General features: G+C 37.7%; 8 protein-coding genes across 8 annotated transcripts; 2 read left to right on the top strand and 6 right to left on the bottom strand.

Annotated features, from left to right (window-relative positions):
- Positions 1-582: 582 nt before the first annotated feature.
- Positions 583-4,543, bottom strand: Cbr-itsn-1 (the record flags this gene model as incomplete). The annotated part of the gene is given in 10 exon segments (XM_002632349.1): positions 583-780; positions 828-1,158; positions 1,306-1,405; positions 1,450-2,010; positions 2,059-2,692; positions 2,958-3,182; positions 3,188-4,053; positions 4,087-4,173; positions 4,195-4,339; positions 4,394-4,543. Coding segments are annotated over 10 exon segments (3,297 nt in total), but the record flags the coding sequence as incomplete, so codon positions are not given.
- A 626-nt stretch (positions 4,544-5,169) lies between these two features.
- CBG00417 lies at positions 5,170-5,666 on the bottom strand (the record flags this gene model as incomplete). Its single annotated transcript, XM_045244747.1, has 3 exons — positions 5,170-5,340; positions 5,390-5,502; positions 5,588-5,666. The coding sequence occupies 3 exons, from the start codon at positions 5,664-5,666 to the stop codon at positions 5,170-5,172; spliced, it is 363 nt and encodes a 120-aa protein (XP_045091568.1).
- A 253-nt stretch (positions 5,667-5,919) lies between these two features.
- On the bottom strand, positions 5,920-9,459 carry CBG00415 (the record flags this gene model as incomplete). The annotated part of the gene is made up of 8 exons (XM_045244746.1): positions 5,920-6,048; positions 6,094-6,951; positions 7,005-7,486; positions 7,533-7,741; positions 7,786-7,913; positions 7,972-8,062; positions 8,135-8,289; positions 9,268-9,459. The coding sequence occupies 8 exons, from the start codon at positions 9,457-9,459 to the stop codon at positions 5,920-5,922; spliced, it is 2,244 nt and encodes a 747-aa protein (XP_045091567.1).
- A 249-nt stretch (positions 9,460-9,708) lies between these two features.
- Cbr-cogc-2 lies at positions 9,709-12,174 on the bottom strand (the record flags this gene model as incomplete). The annotated part of the gene is made up of 10 exons (XM_002632346.1): positions 9,709-10,002; positions 10,047-10,131; positions 10,180-10,428; positions 10,478-10,594; positions 10,641-11,032; positions 11,081-11,185; positions 11,229-11,544; positions 11,589-11,782; positions 11,829-11,994; positions 12,038-12,174. 10 exons carry the CDS (start codon positions 12,172-12,174, stop codon positions 9,709-9,711), a joined length of 2,055 nt encoding a protein of 684 aa, XP_002632392.1.
- Positions 12,175-12,881: 707 nt separating this feature from the next.
- Positions 12,882-14,430, bottom strand: Cbr-lact-6 (the record flags this gene model as incomplete). The annotated part of the gene is made up of 6 exons (XM_045244744.1): positions 12,882-13,211; positions 13,258-13,368; positions 13,414-13,610; positions 13,659-14,022; positions 14,070-14,226; positions 14,273-14,430. The coding sequence occupies 6 exons, from the start codon at positions 14,428-14,430 to the stop codon at positions 12,882-12,884; spliced, it is 1,317 nt and encodes a 438-aa protein (XP_045091566.1).
- A 2,177-nt stretch (positions 14,431-16,607) lies between these two features.
- On the top strand, positions 16,608-17,757 carry CBG00412 (the record flags this gene model as incomplete). Its single annotated transcript, XM_045244743.1, has 4 exons — positions 16,608-16,703; positions 16,750-16,836; positions 17,227-17,359; positions 17,489-17,757. 4 exons carry the CDS (start codon positions 16,608-16,610, stop codon positions 17,755-17,757), a joined length of 585 nt encoding a protein of 194 aa, XP_045091565.1.
- Positions 17,758-18,103: 346 nt separating this feature from the next.
- On the top strand, positions 18,104-18,556 carry CBG26221 (the record flags this gene model as incomplete). The annotated part of the gene is made up of 2 exons (XM_045244742.1): positions 18,104-18,200; positions 18,285-18,556. 2 exons carry the CDS (start codon positions 18,104-18,106, stop codon positions 18,554-18,556), a joined length of 369 nt encoding a protein of 122 aa, XP_045097932.1.
- Positions 18,557-18,873: 317 nt separating this feature from the next.
- Positions 18,874-19,307, bottom strand: CBG00410 (the record flags this gene model as incomplete). Its single annotated transcript, XM_002632343.1, has 2 exons — positions 18,874-19,107; positions 19,152-19,307. The coding sequence occupies 2 exons, from the start codon at positions 19,305-19,307 to the stop codon at positions 18,874-18,876; spliced, it is 390 nt and encodes a 129-aa protein (XP_002632389.1).
- Positions 19,308-19,886: the final 579 nt, after the last annotated feature.

Genomic DNA, 19,886 nt, shown 5'->3' with positions numbered 1-19,886 from the left:
GAAAGAACGATTCTGGGAAGTTACAATTTTTAATGGATGGGACGATTATATTCTAAAGAAGTGAAATTTGTAAAATTCGACATATATTGAACCAAGAAGAAACAAGACGAACAGTAAGTGAATATAACCGGATCAAATTCTAAGAAATTAGGTAGTCCTTCCAGATATCTACATCAACTCGAAACGCCATTACAGTTTTATAAAGGCCGAAAATGGATATATTCAATTCATAACTGCACTTGACTCAGTTATCAATTTTTATAAAGATTTGCGCGTTTCGCTGAAATATACTCGCGCGTTCCGCCGAAACAAATTGCTGAGACATTTTGAGAATAAAAAAAAGGGGTTTTGTCCAACATTGTGGAGATATTCTCTGAAAATAAACCTGAATGGCTGAAAATAGGATTAATCATTGAATGGAAAAAATAAAAAAATAACCTAAAATCTCTTTTATTGCTCAGGGGTGCGATAAAATAATAAATTATGCTCTGCTTAAGTAGGTGATCAAAGTGAAAAATAAATAAGCGAAATAGGTCATCAGAGGCAATCAATAAACATAATACAACTTTAAAATTATTTCAATTCTACATAATTAGATGGGAAAAGTCCAGTTTCTGTTGGCTCTTGAGCTCTGTGGCCACTCCACCACTCAGCTTCCGATCTATCGGTAACAACAATGACATCTCCAGTTTTGAAAGTGAGTTCATCGGTTTGCGAAGCATCGTAATCATAAAGAGCAGTAGCTCGCACAGACTTCGATGGTGAAGTTGGGGTGGTGTTCTAAAAACGATATAAAATGAAATTACTAAAGATTTTCCGGATTTTACCTCAATAACTTTAACATAATCACCAGGGAACCAGCCAGCGAATGGTTTTCCATCTCGAATTAGTTCTCCTTCCCACCATCCTGCTGCGGACTTCTCTCGGATTTTTATGATTTCTCCAACTTTAATTCCAAGCTGGTTTGCTGCAGAAGAAGTGAATTCAACAATAGCTTTTGCTTCGCAGATCACAGTCGGGGGTGGAGCAGGAGTGGCTGAAGCTGTTGGGGCAGCTGGAGCGGCTGATGGCACAGCACCTTGTGGTACCAATTCGACATAGTTTGCTGGGAAGATTCCTTCTTTTCCATTGCATCTACCTTTCCACCATTCATCATTTCTGAAAGGAAACATTTTATAAGTTAATAAAATCATCTAAACCTCGGAATTTTTCGTTTTGGCATCGTAAAAACAAGTGAATATTTCTAGTCCTAGTTGAACAGAATGCAATCAAGGAAATGTCAAACACACACCCATGCCCACTTACTTCTCAAGCACCACAATAGTGTCACCGACATTCAGAGCCAAATCTGTCGATTCTGCAGCTTCAAAATCGTAGATTGCCTTGTACACTTCACCAGAAGAATCTGAAAAGAAGAAATAGGTTCCAGCCTCCAGTATCAATTATTACTTTGAGCTTGAATATTAATATCTGCTGGAACCACGTCGTATTGTGCACCAGCTGATGGAGGAGATGAAACATCTTTAGAAGGAGAAGTAACAGGAGTGGTAGGAGTTCCAACTTCCTTCACATAACTCTTCGGGAACCATCCAATGTCTCCATTTGGATTTCTTCCCTTCCACTTCATGTCTTGCTTCTCTATAACCTCAATCGTATCTCCTTTTGCAAATGATAAATCTTCCTCGTTTCTAGCACGCCATTGGAATTGTGCAACACATTGGCAAATTATAGTAAGAGGTGCTGGAGGTACTGAGGCATCCACCGATGAACCTTTTGCCAGTGCAGCTTCGATTTCAGCTTTACGAGCTGCTCGTGCTCCGATTTGGTCAATAGAAGAACTTGGAGTCATGTTGGGAGGCATATTCTGAATCGGGGGCTCGTCACCAGGAGCGGGAACTGCGGCGATGGATTCCACAAATGCTTCAGGGAACCAACCGACTTTTTCCCGAAGTTGACCAGCACGCCATCCTGGTTCGGCAGCATGAGATTGGAACACAATTATCACATCTCCTGAAAACATTTTGTGGATCATCTCAATTAAAAAAAAATGTTTAGTACCTGGTTCAAAAGACAGCTCATCTTCAGATCTAGCCTCAAATGCGAAAAGGGCGCGACATTTGTGAGTTTCATGAATGTTAAATGACGACTGATCAACAGCTCCTTTGGAATGTGCCTGTACTGGGGCATGAACTTGTGAGAATGGATCCACGTTGCTGGATGAGCCACCAAAGTCTGCATCGAACTTCTGACTAGTATCAGTTTTATCGAATTCAGCAAATGCATCATTGAAATTAGTAGTTGTAACACCATTCACCGGTGCTTGTGTTTGAACAACTGGAGGGGGCGGAGCTTGCTCAATTCTACTAGCTTCAAACTCTCCAATCTTGCTCTTTGCATGTGTTTGAGAATGGACATAGAGCTCGAACATTTTTCTATATTCCTCCCGTTTGGCAACTAATTTCGAGTAAACATCGCTATTGTATTTCTCTTTTTTGGTTTTCAATGTTTCAGATTGATTGTAAGTCTTCTCTTTTTCAGAGGATAGTTCCAATGCTGCGTCTTCAATTGCTTTTCGCATAGCATCTCGTTTTCGACGGAAGGCTTCCAACTCATTTTTTCTCTGCGTTGTTTCCTTGTGAGATGATTGTTTTTGGAGAAGTTGATGACTCAGTTCTTGAGATTCGATGGCAGTCTGAAAATGAAATAAGAATTTGATTTTCTCATCAAAATTTAAAAATAAAATGATGTTCAGATGGCCCCTGTGCCTAGAATTTCTCCATTTCACATCCCTACCGATGGGTTGTGTGCAGCGGCACGCTCTCGTCATCACACCATAGAGGGAATCGAACCCATCTCTTTTGAACGTACATCATCTGTTTTACTCATTGAACCAGATGGGTACAGTAATCCCCTCTGGGATTATGATGTGAAGAAACTTCCCAGGGTCCCTCTATTACCTTCTGATTGGTCTCTTGCAATTCTTTAATCTTCGTGACCTTCTCGTCTCTTGTAGCTCTCATTTGTTCAATAGATCCAGTGACTTCAGCAACCGCATCCTTAGCTTTTCCAATATCAATTTCAACATCTGTCGCTTTCTCATCAAGTGCTTGCAATTGAAATTGAAGAGTCTTCTCTCGTTGTTGGCGTTGCGCGAGCCTCTCGTTCTCTTGTTGTTTTTGGTTCTAAAATTAAAATTAAAATTATGAATATATTCCCAAATGATTCGTTCATTAGATACCTGCATTTGCTTAACTTTGGCTTTCTCCATCTGCTGTTTTTTCATCTTCTCTTCCTCTTCTTTCCTCTTCTCCAACTCCGCCCTCTTTTTTTTCTCCTCCTCTTCCCGTTGTGCTTCCAACATTCTCATTCTTTCCAACTCAGCTTGTCGTTCCAATTCCGCTTGTCGTTCCTTCTCCAACCGCTCTCTTTCTCGCTTCGCAGCTTCCTCTCTTTCCTTCTTCTCAACTTCAGCACGTCTTCTTTGCTCCTCTTCTTCGAGGATTTTCCGTCGTCTCTCCAGTTCCGCTTGTCCTTTGGAAAGGTTGTCCTGGCGCTTGTCTTCGAAAGTTTTAGGAGCAGGAGATTTTTGAGGGGGTTCTGCTCCAGGTTCAAGTTCAGGAGTATTGTTTGCGGAACGGGAAGAGATGCCACACATTCGGACGAGTTCTGGTGGAGTGACTTTAGGAAGAGAGTAGCCGCTTTTGAACATTTCAATCATGTACTGCGAGATTGCATATTCATCAACAGACAGCTTTCCATCTTTGTTAACATCCGATAAAAACCAAATATGAGCTAATACATTAGTGGGAAGACCTGATAATCCTAGAGCACTTCTGCCTACTTGGCTGCTCAGTGATCCCAATCGATCTTTATCAAGTGCATTAAAAAGTTGAGAGTATTTCAGTTTGTTATGATGAGGAATGGCCCAGTTATCTAATTGACGACCCTCGAAGACACTTCTATCAGTGTTGAGTGGACTTCCCGCAGCTGATATTGAATTATGTCTTGATGGTGTTCCAGCAATGGAAACTGGAGCTGACGGGGTATAGGATACTGTTGGAGGTCCAGATGGATAAGCTTGGGATTGAGACATTCTACGATCCATTCCAGCTGGTAACGTTTGAGAGTAGTCTACACTTCCTTGTCTACTACCCGGCCACATCGGTTGCATGGCTGGCTGATGAACAGGAGTACTTCTAGCGGGAACCATCAGGAGTGAAGGTGGAAGCTGAGGCGGCAAAGGCATTCCGGCTAAACAATTGAAAGCAAGTCTCATAGCAATGGAGTATTCCCGAATATCGAGACGACCATCTTTATCAAGATCAGACAGTGCCCAGATCTGTAAATTTGGAACATCGAGTGTAACTTATTCAAAATTAAAGCGTTTATTTACCTGTGAAAGAATGGGAGTTGGCAGATTGCTTCGCATCAGAGCATTCCTTGCAGTCGTCGCGTCCATATACTGTTGACCGTTCGTAAGCTGGCCGAACATTGACAAGTTTTTCTGATACTCAGCATCGCTAACTTCCCAAGGATTCGTCATCTGAAAATAATTAATTAAAGGGTTATTGAGATGATTTAAAAAATGAGGATTAGTCATTCGAAGAAACATTGGTCTGGGTCAAATGACGGAAAGAAAAAGAACAAGGAGAGATAGAGTGGCTAAACAAGTGGCGACGCAGACGGTCAGAGAAAAAGGAAACGACAAGGTTTTGGCATTTCACTGAATCGTTCATTCATGTTTATAAACAATAGTATTACTAACGGAAGCAGGGAAAATGTATTAATGATTCAGAAGGCTATGGATATTCAAAAAAGTTTTAAAAACCGACTAAACTCTTTTCTTTAAAAGATCACCCCCTTTAAAGAAGGCCCTTTTCTGTTCAAATAAAACGATACGAAAAGTTTCCTGCATAAAAGAAAAGAAAAAGAAAGCTTTCTTTTTCTTCTTGCGCGGGCGGCCCAAAAGCTTATCGATCTCCAAACGGCGACGTTGTTGGTCCATAGAAAGAGCCAAACGGGAAAAAAAGGGAATAGGAGAAGCGGAGTCGCAGAGAATGTCGGAAACTCTGTGCGGAGAAGGAATACTTCATGAAGCTTCATGAGAAGAAGGAGAAATCTCATTGAATGGAATTTATTAGTGAAAAGTAATTGAATCAAAATATGAGATCACTGTCTTTGATATCGGTTTCCAGTTGGCGAATGCCTGTCTGCTCTTCTATCGGTCACTCCAGCTGGAAGAGGCATCTGACTAATATCTGGGGTTTCTGAGAAGATCATCATGAATTCGCCAATCTTTTTACATTCTCCATTTTTTCCAAGTGACAGTGTGAGACCGCTCTGGAAAATTTTATGATTACCGAAAAAGTTTGGAATAGTTTAAAATTACCTGAAAAATGGAAGTGTAGGCTCCTCGAAATTTCAGAATATCACCAGGCCTGAACGTCTCGGTAAACTCCGGATTCATTAGAGAAGCATTGATCGATCCAGTTGCATCTGCTACTTTCATCGTGATTATTGACCCACTCTGCGTTCTTCGATATGATCCTAAAACTAGTTTTAATATTTTTTAGAAAAAAAAATTAACCTTGATCCAAAACAATTGCAGTTACATTGAAAGAATTCATGTTTGGCTGGAGTTGATTCAGTGGAATATCGTTAGACATCTGAAAAATTTTTGTAAGGATTTTAATTTTGAAATTCCGAATAAAAATAGAGGGAAGTTGTCAAAATCGAATCTCCATAGCTATGGCCATAGTAACGGAGTATCGTTGTGCACTGAGTTCAACGAGTCATTATTCATTAGGGAATTTAGAAATATCGATCCTGGTCTGAAAAAACCCCTAAATAAGCATTCAAACAGAAAACGCGAAGATAACTTTATTCAAGGATGCAATAAATAAACAGCAAAATAAAATTTTACTGGAGTACTGCAGATTTCAGTTTCTCAATGTCCTCGCTTAAGATTTCTTTGGCAACATCATCATCTTGGTTCTTGATACACGTCACCACTCCTTTTTGACAAGATTGAAGAAGTTCGAATGTGTTCTGAAAAATCAAATTTTTTTTCTCGTTTAACTTTCAAAGGCTTACCGTCGGACAGAAATCTTTCATCTGAGCAATGAGCTGAGCAACAAACTTTCCACTGGCGGTTGTTGGACGTCCAGCTTGAGAAAAGAGATAGAGAACCGAAAGGAGAAGTGTGGTCGCTGGATCCGATTGAGATGCAAGTTGGTCACAAAGGTCGGCGGAAACTTTAACCCCGACTTCTGCTCTTCCTTTCTTGTCGATCTTTCTCAATGACAAAGAAGTAGCACTTGGAACTGAGCAATCATAGACGGCGTCGTGGAATTTCTCGACAGCATCTTCATCTGTAGACTTGAGAGACGCGAACAGAGCACGGATTGGTTCACGAACCATCTCTGGAAGTGATTCGATAGTTTCATCTCGTTGTTTCTCCTTCAGCTGATGTACATTATCAATTCCAATTGCATAAGAAAGAATAGCACATGCAAGATCAACTCCCACGGTTTTGAGCAAGTACTGACGAAGATCGGTACCAAGCGGATCAGCGAATGAAGTGGTTCCAGCTTCGAAAGTGTTGAAAGAATCGTATAATTGTCGACACTTGTCTCCTATCGCCGACAACGACTTTTTGGAATTAGCAGCATTGACAACCAATTGAAGTGCTTGGATTTCTTGAACTTGTTTACGTAGTGCGGATGTTGCATCCTGATGTAATGTCTCAACGACTACGGTAAGAATTTCTTCAGGCACAGTTTGACTTTCACGAAGCCATTCTTCTAACTCTTCACTGTTAACTTGAACGGTTCCAGAACCAGTAGGAACAGAAGACGTTGCGCCTTTTCCACCACCACCGCCATTCTTTCCACCTTTTCCACCCTTCTTTCCTCCTTTGCCTCCCTTTTTGTTGTCTCCCCAGTCGTCGGTCTAGAAATTAAAATAATTCGATTGAAAGAACAAAACAAAAAAGAAACACTAACATCTTCCTGAACTTTTGCAGGTGCTTTCGATCCACATTGCTTCTTCTTTTCCACATCAATTTTCTCCACTTCCTGATGCGCTTTTGCTTCGATTTGTGTGTTGATTGATTTCAGTGCTTCCGTAAGGATCGAATTGTTGTAAACAAATCCGTCGGAGAAGTTTGTGTCCTTTTCTGTACTTGCGATTTTCTCCCCAATCAGATCCTCGTCAGCAGTATCTAATGGCAGGTTTAAAGTTTGTAGAGACATCCGAATTTCTGCGATTCCACTATTCTGAATATCATCTGGAACAAAAACAATATAGTCAGTGTTCAGGGTAATATTCCTAGCCTCACCTTGAACAGTTTGAACACATTGCTCCATGAGCTCTTTTGACATGTAGATGGAGTTCAAATTTACCAATTTCTTCACCTCACTAGCACCGAGAACTTCTTCAAGTGCCGTCTTTGAATCAAGGCCGAGAGTTTTAAGAGTGGACATTTCTGGAAGAATGGGATATTTACAAAAGAAGTCAAGACTGTTACTTACGCAAGAACTCATTCTGCCTATATTGGTTTGTCACACATGTCTTGACAAGGTAATCGTACATCTTTGGTCGATACGAACAAGCAGGAGAAGTTCGTGAGCCGATGAGTGTACCAGGTACTTCCCCTAGAGCTTGAAGGTTTTCAAATGCAATCCAGAACCGTTTTGGTGTGAGACCCACACGCTTTTGAATGGTAGAAATCGGAGTAACTCTAAATGAACATTTCTAAAATGAATGGTTGCCCTAACAACTTACTTGGTCAATGCAACAAGAACAGCACGAAGAACCAATTGTCTAGCATCGAGGAACGAGGATGTATAAATTGTGTCTCCATCCACAACTCCTTCAAAATCAGTTGAGCTCAACTTCTCAATCAGAAGCGACTGGAGAAGTTCTGGAGAAAGATTCAGTGTTTGCAGAGAGCAGCAGTTGTTTGATGACCTTGTTCATCGAGAAGAGAGCGAAGTTCGTTGCGGAGGCTATGCACGTATTCACTGAAATCGAAATCTTAGTTCTACACAAAGAATAACCACTTTGGCCATTTGTAGTTCACATGTTTTCGGTTGAAACCAAGTCAAGAAAATTCAAAGAACGACTAACGTACGTAGCAAACAGTTCAGCATTCGAAAGTGTAAATTCATCGTCACTCGAAACAATCAAACGGGCGGTTCTCTCGATATGATCGAAGTCAATGTTGAGAGCAACAGCAATGTCTGTAAGAGGAGCACGTCCACCAGCAGCAACACATTCGTTTTTGATCTGGAAACAAGGAATATGGAGATGCATCTTAAACTTGATTTCTGATCTCTTCAGAGGCTCTTTCAGACAGATTCCTCATCTCAGATAGTCCCTTCCTCAGCTCTGAGGAAGAAATTGTAAAATAGAGAGCTATAAAAACACGGACCAAGATCCACAATACGAAAATGGCTCACTGCATTTTGAATCCTATTATTTTCTTGGCAAAGTCCACTCGCAAAACTTTGTCATCTAAAAACAAGGTAATTTTTAAACCTATTTTTTAATGGGTGTTAATATTTTTCTAATTTTATTTCCTCATGTCCCTCTCTCTTGTCTACAATAACAAGCCAAGAACCACTGTGGCTTGAAAACAAGATCACATGTTTTTCTTCCAGTTCATTCTGAACTCACACAACGTAAATATGGGGGATACGAGAGACAGAGATAGGGGGACAAGAAATAGTTCATTGCGGTAAACAAGGAGAGGCGGGATTTAGGAAATTCTCTCTTTAGTGACTTCATTGTGTCGCAAGTATGCCGAACCCATCGCCCGCTATTCTAATGCCTACTCGTTCAATTTTGAAACATCCTAAAGTGGAAACTGAGCATCTAGATGTGAGCAATCATACAGTAATTTTGCCTCTAGCCATTTTAATTAGTGTGTGGTAGACATCAAACATCGTCAAGAACTTTTTAGCTCATAATTTTTTGAGATGTTTCACAATAATATAGATGAGGGCAACGTCATGGTAGTAAACTAATTTTATGAATTATATTTCAGCCTCACAACAACCCAACACCCGAAAGTCATCCTTCATCTCCAGCAGCTTCACCAGCTTCCCCGACTCATCCAGACGAGCCACATCATAAGAAGGAATGGTGGCTGCCGTTCAACATTCCGTTTCATAACGGGATTTTCCGCAAAAATGCGGGACTTTAAAAAGCTTTTGATACTATTTTTGTAAATATATTTTTTCAATAAAAATAAAAATTCTTAACCTCCGTTTCGAGATGTTTCTTCGTCACATAAGTGTGTCCATCTCTTGTGTAGACAACATCGATTTGTTGAGAAGCTATCAGTTTTTGGAGAACTTCGATACAGTTAACCTCGGAAAGCTTCTTAGAAGATTGGGTCAACTGCACACGTTGCAGATCGGATGCAAGTTTTTGAATATCCGCCCAGGAAGTCATCTGTTGTTTCAGAACCCGTGTTTGAAGAAAACAAAAACAATTGCAAAATAGAGATTTGGTTTAGAACCAGTAAGGTTAGAGCAGAGTAGGAATCAAACTTCAATATTTACTATTTACTTATCACATGAAAAAAAATCACAGAACCAAGAATAAAATTACCCTTGAAAACTAAAAAAACGGAAGAATATAAAACAGCAGAGACCCATTTGTTAAATTATTGCATATCAAATTGATATTGTAATTCGTAAGCTAAAAATCATCATTCTTATTGCCCACTTTCTCGGCTTCTGCTACAGTTTGCACTACAGGAACGACACTTTCGTTCTCTTTTTTAATTTTGAATCGATCAACGACTCCTCTCAATCCATCAACATCGCCAGCCGTCACACCAAGACTTTCAGCACTTTCCAGTAGGAATTTCGCGTCGTGGTAGATTTGACACTTGATTTTATCATCGTCCGATACACTGGCCCCCGATTCTGGAGTTGTTTTTCGTTTGAATCGAGACAAAGAAGAACCAGTTGCTTCTACTCCATCTTGGACCTAAAAAAAGGGATAGCGTATTATACATTATTTATTTCACTAACCTCTTTAGCCTTTCCAACGAAATAGCACAATGCAGTATGACTGACATCTTTGATCATTTTCTCTACGTTTGGATGCTCTTCTTTTCTAAAAAAAAAAGGAGATTTAGATCTTTAGATATTCTTTTTCACTTACTCGATTTCCTCTTGGAAATTTTTTATCATCTCAATTGCTGATGTAGTATATTTCGAATGTGATGTGGGTGGAGCCCGTTTGGTCCATCTATACTGCTTAGGAACATCGGAAACTTGTGATAACTCTCGATGAAGAGCGTCGGAGAAAAAGCTCAAGACGTCTGCATCCAATTGCTCACAAAAGGTGTCAACTGCTCTTCCATGTTTCGTCAGGCACTGTCCGAATGGAGCGGTATCAACAGATAAATCGCTGAAATTTGCTGAGAGCGAGGGTTGAGACAGAATTCAATAACACTTACTGTAATTTGCCCCACATAGTTTCTAGAGCATGATCAAACACTGCTTGATGTAGTTTCTCAGTATCAGATCGTAGGAGAAGCATCAACATCCAATCTCTTTTTTCTTCGACAAGATAACTGAAAGAACACATATTTAATCTATAAAAATGAGTGCCAAATTTACTTTTTGATAGATTGACTCCAACTGTAATGTTTTAAAAGCATTCTCAATGTGAAATCCCATAGCTTGTCGACAATCGGCTCTAAGTACACCCCATCACTCCAAACATGTTCAATCGCAGCAAAAATTGATTTCGAAGTTTCAAAATGGAAATCTTCTCCATCGATTTTGTCGCACACTTCAAACTTTTCCGGCAGAAGCAACTGATCGATTTTCTTATTGAATTTATGGGTTTCCAACTTGAAATAGACTAATAAATTGAATTTGTCTCTCAGTGATTTTAGTAGTGTTCTGCATGATGGAGCTGATGGCCAGGAATTAATGAATCGTTGAGTGGCGATGAAACATTGATGGAAAAGACGAGTGTCGCTTGGAACAGCAACAGTCCCCATGCACTGAAAATACCTCATTTTAGATTAAACAGAAAAACTTTTTGAATTTACCTTATCGATGAAGGTGAGGGCAAAAGTAAGAAGTGTGTCATCCAGAAAGCTCCGAATTTTCTCACGAAAGTGGTGACCTAGTTTTTCTGCCCATGTGTTGCGCATCTGAAAATATAAATTTTGTTTCAGCTTTAACGAAAATTCTCACCATTTGAACATTTTGATAAACCTGCTCCAGTCGTTCTAATTGACTTTTCTTTTCATCCTCAACGACAAACTTGGGGTAGAGAAGGTCCGAAACAAGATGGGCGGTCAATGAATGAGAGTTTCCAGTCAGTGTAAGGATTGGAAGAATTAATGGAAGATTTTGACAATCCGTTGACGCACTACGAACGCCTTCTTCGCATAGAACGGTGTCCAGCTTTGACAAAACAATAGCTTCTGCATTCTTTTCTTCTTCAGAGTATTGGTACGACAAAGATGTTGATTTGAGTTCGACAACGAAGTTTGCAGCTTTCTGGAGCCTACAGAGTCAATTTTTGAAAATGTACTACGATTTAATACTTACCACAACACTGAACAACTTTTCGGCGGTCTTCTCAGCATTTCTGATAATTTTTCAATGACACACAAGAAAGCAACTCGATCACGAAGTTCTGCTTGTTTCTCACGATTCGAACTGAGTTCATTGCATTTTTGCTCAATCCTCTCTGCCATTCCAAGTGATTCCTTTGTAGAATCCTCAAATTCTTTCCAGTTTCTCTGAAATATACAGCATTTGTATTGAAAAATCAGAAAAAGTGCTTACATTTACATCCAACTCGATTTTATTTAGCGATTCCTGCAGACTGACCAAGTTTGACGATAAATGTACGAAATCTGCATAATCATCGTTAATCAACTCAATCATCGAATTTTGAACGCTTTTCAAATAGAGACGAAGGTCTTGTTGAATAGTTTTCAGATCAGCTTTTCTGAAAAAAAGTGTTTTTCACAAAGTTTTAAAACTAAACTCACTGTCTAGCTAAATTCATAAATCTTTCAACATTGAAATCGTCTCGATTGAAATGTGTTTTATTAAAGCACAACTTGGATTCATCGATGGAAAAAGCCATGGGAGATGTGAACATGGTCGAACCATGCGGTGTACCCATTTTGAGTATATAACCTGTAAATTATATTTTCCATGAAAATTTATAAAACCTGAGAAGGAAGAAACAGTATATCTCAAAACCTATTTTTCTATGTCAAAACAACAATGCGGACAGCGTGGCAAAATGCCTGCTGGCAAACGCGCTCTGCTGAACAAAAGAAAACGAAGGAAATTTTCGGCGCTGAAGTTAAATAAAATTGTTCTGAAAAAATCTGTAATATTAAGAAGAATAATTGGATTGAGTGTTTCGAAAAAAAGTGATGGTCAGCTTTCAAAGAAAACGAAAGTTTCTAATTTCCTCTCAAGTTGGAACAGGGGTGTATTGCTCAAAAAACATGAATTTTGATAAAAAACTTTCGACTGCGGTAGTGTTTTATAAAGTCCATTGTTTACAGTAATTTTTAATCTGCAGGAAAGATTCAATATTTTTCCCTAGTTCTTGTGTTTTATTGTGAGAAACATGTTATATCCCCATTTACTGTCAGTCAATGCACAAAATCGCTGAAAATTTTCTTCAGATTCCACATTTCATAAGGTCTCATGAGGGATAACTGTATGACTGTATGCATCAAAAACCAACGAAAAAAGAGAAATGTTTATTCGAAAATCATATGACAAGAGAAAGAATGTTGCAAGATGGCAAGAGATCATCAGATAAATTCGTTCAGTTTCCTTTCAAAAATTTACAAAATATGGAGTCAAATACTATCACAATAAGGAACCATTATCCTCTTCAATCCTTCGTACACTATTATAAACTTCATTGAATAATCGCATATAAGTTCCACACAATTCTCCAGTTCCTGTTTTCAACCCATTCGAAAGGTAGGTTATGGATATTTGAGATTCTGTATCCATATGAACAAATTGACCACCATAACCAGGATGACCAAATGTAAAAGCTCCCGGGACTAATGGGTGCTTCTCGTAGAAAAATCCATGTCCTTTGATAACTGGCCAGATGGTCACTTTCTCCAAATGCCAACTATTCAGTGTAGGTTCGGAGATTTCTAGAAGAGTCGTGTTGGATATTATTTCCTGAAACAAAAACTCAATATAGGCCAAATTCTAAAGTCCGACGCACTTTTTCCACGATCATTGACAGTAACCTCGAAACATCCCGAACATTGGCAACAGCAGTTACAGCTGGAAGGTTCAGAGACACTATTTCTGGATCATTCAGAACCATGGTGTCCTGCAATTAAAGCTTTAATTCTAGTATAAAACTTCAACAACTTACATAATTGACCAACAACCAATCTGGATTGGATCTCATCTTATCGACTAAAGTGTCAAATCTGACATACATGAGTCCTAACATAATAAGAATCTTTGGATCTTTGATGATATCTCTCGTAAACTCCCAGAGAGAAGGCATAGTCAATCGGGTCAGATATGGAGCTTCTGACTTTTTGGCGCCGATTTGAATGTCGAGGTCTGAACAAAACAAAAACTTTATGAAGGAAATTCCAACAAACGCAATACCATAAGGCTGAGCAATCTCCTCCTCAAAAAATGCCTTGATGTCTCTTCCTTGTGGATCCGCTTTTCTAACCAGTCCATCTAAAATGAATCCAAAAGTAACTGCATGATATCCAGACGCGGTTCCAGGTGTCCATGCAGGAACTGAGTTCTCCACTTTCTCCATAATTTTCCATCCATTTTTGACATCTTCTATAGAAACTGTGTCACTGAGATATGGGAGTCCGGCTTTATGAGAAAGAACATCTTCAACAGTTGTTCCATTCTTTCCATATTTTCCATATTCTGGCCAGTACTCGATTATTCTGTCATCATAATTCAGATAGCCACGATCTACCATAATCGCGATTACAATAGAGCTGATGGCCTAGAAATACCAAAGCTCTAGTGACTGGATATAATTGTAAAACTCACTTTCGATGCAGAAAACATCACAGTCTTCGTATCTTCCTTCCATTTTCTCTGTGATTCTTTATCTGCATATCCACCCCAAAGATTCACAACTTCCTGTCCTTTATAATAAACTGCAAACGCAGCACCGTCTCTTTCTTCTCCTTGACCGAAATTTCTTCTGAAACTAGTGATTATATGTTTTCAAAACTTGGATAGTTACTTACCGGAAAGCTTCTAGAACACTCTGAAATCTCTCATCCACATATCCACTAACATCGTCATCATTGACATAAGGAGTAAGCCAACAAGATAAGAAAGGTTGTACTACAAAGGGAATCGCAAATAGATATAAACATCCTAATGTGTCAAAATCTAGTCGCATTTCTGAAAGTAATTAAATTCAAGTTGATTAAACAAAAATAACAGAATGGGACAAAAACTGAAACGAGGAGTACTTATAATTGAAGAATTCGTACAGAAAGAATGTGACACCAAAACGAGGAACAAGTTTCTCAGGGAACAATGACCGAAAGTGTCTAAAAACAAAATGATGATAAAATCTTTGTGCCCTTTTATACAAACAGTTGTTGCTGCTGTCCTCGTGGCAAACCAGGTCAGTGGGAGGAGCCAATTGTTTGTACAAGCAATGTTCGGAGCAACACTACAGAAGTTATATCCAGATGTTCAGAAGGAGCAAAAAAGGGGAGAAACCCCGTAAAGTTGTTGTGTGTATGTTTTGAATTGACCAGAAGAGGGAGAGGACGTACCGAACTCGCCTATTGTGTTGTGGTGAGTGATAAGATTAAAAGAGGAGTGATAAGACCAGCGAAAGTTCAAAAATATAATATAGTGAGCTAGAGAGCAAAGTGATATGTAGCCCTAAGATTTTATAAAACCAGCTATTCCAGAACATTTGAAATCGTCTATTGTTAGATTTTCAAAGGGGTTATGGTTGCAAAAAGTGAATACGGCCTCATGGAAAATAGTTTTGCAGCACAACGTGGAAGTGAAAAGGCTGATACAGTACTCTGGAAGAATAAAAAAGACAACTGCAAAACTTTTTATTTATTTGTGATTGCATATTCTGATATTTTCAGAACGATCGGAGGTACCATCTAATGGACGATATGATTCTAATCCCAGAGGACCTAATATATTTCAAAATATCAAACAAAAAAAAAGGAAAATTATCAGAGAAAATATTAAAATAACCTACAGAGAGCCTCAACTCCTGTAGACTAAACCACCCGGCCCTAGTTCCTAGAAACTGATAACGGAAACTGCTGAATCTGTGCATTTTCTCCTCTCTCTTATGATACATGATATCTATTTTTGATCAGAAAGTGTGAACCCGAAGGCTAGTGCACACTGAACTTGCTCTTGTTCTCTTTCTTGCCCATCTCATCAATTTTCTCGTTATCAAACCATGATTTTTTGTCAATTTCATTTCATGATGTATCCATGTCTTCCGTGTCAGGCAACCATGATTTATGCTGAAGTCTAGAAAGAATTGCCAGGAAAAACAAACGAAATGAGGTCTTGAGACTATGACCAAGCAATGTTCTACTTTCTATCTGAACTGTGTAGTGTCCGACTTTTTCACAAACTACATATTTGTGCTTTTTTGACGACTTGAGCAAATATCATTCGTTGTTCACAACTTCCGAGCATACGTAAAAAAAACAATTGACCGATATTTTGAAAGATGAAATAAATGTTTCGGTTGTTTAGAATCATGTCACAGGGATGAGGATTCATTTTCAGCAACTCAACTTTTCCCAGTTTTTATGTAATTTTCCTTGTTTATTCGAAAATGAAAATTATTAAATGTTAAAAAATTCAAATAAATTATTTCTTTTTTTGGACCCTAATAAATTGTTTTCTAGGTTTTGATTAAAAATTACAAGAATTTCCAGTTTTATACTTACAAAAATTTCCGGCCCATCATATTTCTATTTTCTTTTGTCATTAAAAGTTTCAAACCTAGGAAATCATTTTTTGCCAGTTTCCTTTTCAAAAGTTGAACTCAAAACTAGGAATAACTACAAACTCTATGTACAACGCTTCCTTCTCTCGAAAATAAATATGTATGTCTGAAATTAAATTGAATTTTTATGCTTTCAAAAATAACGATTTTTCGTTATTTTCCGAGGGAAACCACATTGAAAAATCCGTTTTCTTCTTTAAAACCAAAATTGTTTATCTGGTGACGTCAGACATCCAATAATTGGTTCAATCGAAGAGATAACTTGTCACAATGTGACATCTCATATATGGTATTTTGTTAAACCGGTCCATTGTTCTTCTGGGAAATCTAACTATATTTTATGTTCACTCTTACATAATGAACATCTTTAATAATTATTGTTTTTCCGATGATTAAAAAACGAGCAGTCAAGTTTCTGTTTATGTTTGCATTACTCATTCACACAGAATGTTTCACATTTTTTCTATTCTGTATCAAAGAGAATACCAAAAAAAGCGGAAGAAACTCATTGAAAACAACAACAAACTAGTATAAAACTAGTGGCAAATGATACTACAGCAAATCCTAACACAATGATCAAAAAAGTGTTGTTTCTATCCTTATTGGTAGAACTTGTATTAGGAGCTCCATTAAGCCATGATGATGTCATTTCGCCAGAATTTCGTCAGGTATGAACTATGTGAAAATACTGAAAGTTAGGTATCATTCTTCCAGAAAACGTTTTTCTCTAACTACTGCAAATTTAATATTTTGTTGGAGAAATCTGACTCTTGTGAAATAGAGAAAATGGAACCATTGAAGGTGGGCAATCAGTTTTTAACTGTATTTGAAACTTATTTTTCAGGAAGGAATTTCTTGTGGAATCTGCTGTAATTGACTGCTTGAAAGCTATGCCTCTCTCTGATCAAGTTTTTTTTTGCAAAACTTATTTTTGATTCTCCTTCAAGAAAAACATACAATACTTAAAATTTACATTTGAATAAGCTTTTGTATCATTTTTTGAATCGTTTTTCTGCTTTTCTTGAGTCAACAAAAAACATAAAAATATATAAATTAAAAATTCATTTTCTTCCCATTTTTCCTATCAAAATGAAATTGTTCTTTGCATTTGAAATTTTAATAATATTATCTCTAGTTCAGATATCCGTAAGTAACTAGTTGCTCTCCTCCAAATTTCCGCTCCTTTTACAGTCTGCATATGTCACCAAAAACATCACGGTGGATCGAGCAGTAGATCAAATGCTGCTCAAAATTGAGAGTGCTGTTCGTCACCGGAATTCCACCGAATTTGATTCTTTCTTCTCTCCGAAATTCGATTCAGAATGTGTGTGGAAGTTTCTTGAATTGAGAGACGGAGTATGGAGAAAATGCAAAAGGCTGAAACTTGAGCTCTAAAATTATTTATTCCAATAAAACAGTTGTTGTACCTACCCGTCTATTTACTTGTTTTCAGCTTGGTTCGATCGATATTATTCGGAACTCACAGAAACTCAACTAGATTCTTTCGTGGTTTGTAAACCTACTATTCTGTCAAGGATCTGTCAATTTCAGCTTCGCCGTTTCGGCCACGTGGATGCTCGCGGGAAGGACTATAAATTCAAATTTACGGAATCTCATAATGTTACTGAGAATCTTCTTCTCCGATCTTTTATTGCATGGACCAAAGGGACACCTTCCAATCAGTTTGCAATTCAAACTATCCGATACTATGGAGAATATTGACAACTTGGAATGACAATTGTTTCTAACTACTTATCTCTTTGTTAAATAAACTAATTTCATGAGACTATAGAATTATCTAGTTAGACTGAAAAACAGATTTCCATGATATTGAAGTTTGAAGTGGTCAATTTAGATTGTACATTTCAAATTGCTCATAAATTTACAGCTTGGCTATAAGTAATTGTTTTTTCTAAAATTAAAATGTTCACAGGCTCACATGAACTTCAGTGCATGCAATTCCAATCAAAAACCCTCACAAAAGTTTTCTTATCAGTATTTCCGTTATTCCATGTGTCCACTTTCCAACTTCAAATATTGATTTTATTCTTTTTTCTTGAAATGTAAAATGTCCTTGAATGTACTCGACCTCGAAGAACTTCATACTCCAGAGACTAGAACAGAGGAATGCGAGGTGAAAAAGGGAAAGAACGGAAACGGGTTTAGTGAGTTGAAAGTTAGATGCATATGACATTTAATACAACTTTTCAGCACTCCGTTCATATTTCGTAACATTTGTTGCCTTCCAGTTTGCCGTGTATTTTTGATTTTGGGGTTACTAAACTACAAAAAATGCTCACCGGTACCACGAATCCGAATTTGGATGATTTTGGTTGGAGCACTTTTGTGTTTGGAAAGAGGAATAGCCATTCGACGGCTGATTTCAAAATCAATATTTGATAAAGAAGATATTGAATTATCAGATCATGAAGCCTGTTTCAGACGGGAAACAAAAAGGAAACAATTGAAATCAAGACCGGTATCCCAGGATTTCATATGGCTGCTTTTAGTGGTTTTGTGAGTTTTCTTTCAAAAAATTTCTAGATTTTAATTATAAAAACTCAGGATATAGAAATTTTTCAATTCACTTGCTTATGAGCTATTAATTTAAACTGTTACGGTTCCTATTTTCAGGTCAATGCTCAGTCTCACATGGCTTCTTAATAAACCTAATTCTGGATCTTGCGACGACATCGTGTTTATTTCTGTTATGCTATTTTCAGGCATCATTCTCTTATCATGTTTTCTTGCTGTATTTTATGTATGTATATGTTTTTGTTGTAGAAAAATTTGTTGTTGTGCAAAAAAATAGATCATGACTTCTTGAAAACGTTTAATTTATGAATCTTCAGAACTTCCGTGGGGTTGATATTGGGGTTGCACAGCTGATGGTCTCTTGTTGCAACAGAAAAGTGTTTTGACTATAGCCATCATATTTCTCTTGTTGCAACTCAAATAAGATAGTTGCATTAAAACGGGTGTCACAATATTATCCACTGACATCAAGAAAAGAACAACAAAAAATGGTTGGAAATTATGAGCATGAATAAGAAAGCTAAGTGGAATAGTGATCTATAAAATAAGTTGAATAAATTACTATTAATAACACAACTTACTAATTTGAACAAAACTAAATTGAATGCCTGCCAAACGATATACCGTTCCGGATTACTGTATGAAGCACTTGCTCGTCGTTTCTTAATGCTTATCAGTAGAGGAATACACAAAAGTGACAATACAACATTAGAAATATTGAAGGCGATGAAAACCATCTGGAAAAGATTTCGTTCATTGTAAGCAGCAAAAGGTCTATACTGTGTAGTTCTACTTCATACTTGAAAGTTCAGATTTGCCTGGCTTTGACAATGTAGAGGAGCCAAAAGAAAAGATACTGACGATATCTTTTCCGGCAACCATTAAATAAATTAGATAAATCCAGTCATGTATAAACTTTTGAAAAGCTAATACAAATTGTTCAGTTGATGGAAAGAAGTGAGTGAAAAACTTAAAAAGAACCAAAAAAGCAGAGACAAACTGGAAGACTTGAATGGTAATGTGTATGATTAGGAAAGATAAAAAGGCAGGGACTGCCAAACCGATAATGATGAGTCTAAAATTTCAAAAAAATTTGAAAATGTTACAAAAGGATGTTTACGGTTGCTGCAAACCAACGTAGTACATGAAGCATAACATGATGCATATTATGAACAAGAAGAAGTAAATTTTCTTGACAATTTTGTAAAAATGTCGGGAATAAATAAAAACAGGAACTGTTCATCTCGTTTTTTATTTTTCCCGTTCACATAGATAAAAAAATGGAAATATAAAGATGAGGAGTAACAAAATGACAA

Source organism: Caenorhabditis briggsae (assembly GCF_000004555.2).
Source record: "Caenorhabditis briggsae complete genome, chrIV, whole genome shotgun sequence".
NCBI lineage: Eukaryota > Metazoa > Nematoda > Chromadorea > Rhabditida > Rhabditidae > Caenorhabditis > Caenorhabditis briggsae.
Note: the sequence above shows the minus strand (reverse complement) of the source record. Positions and strands in the feature narration are given on the sequence as shown.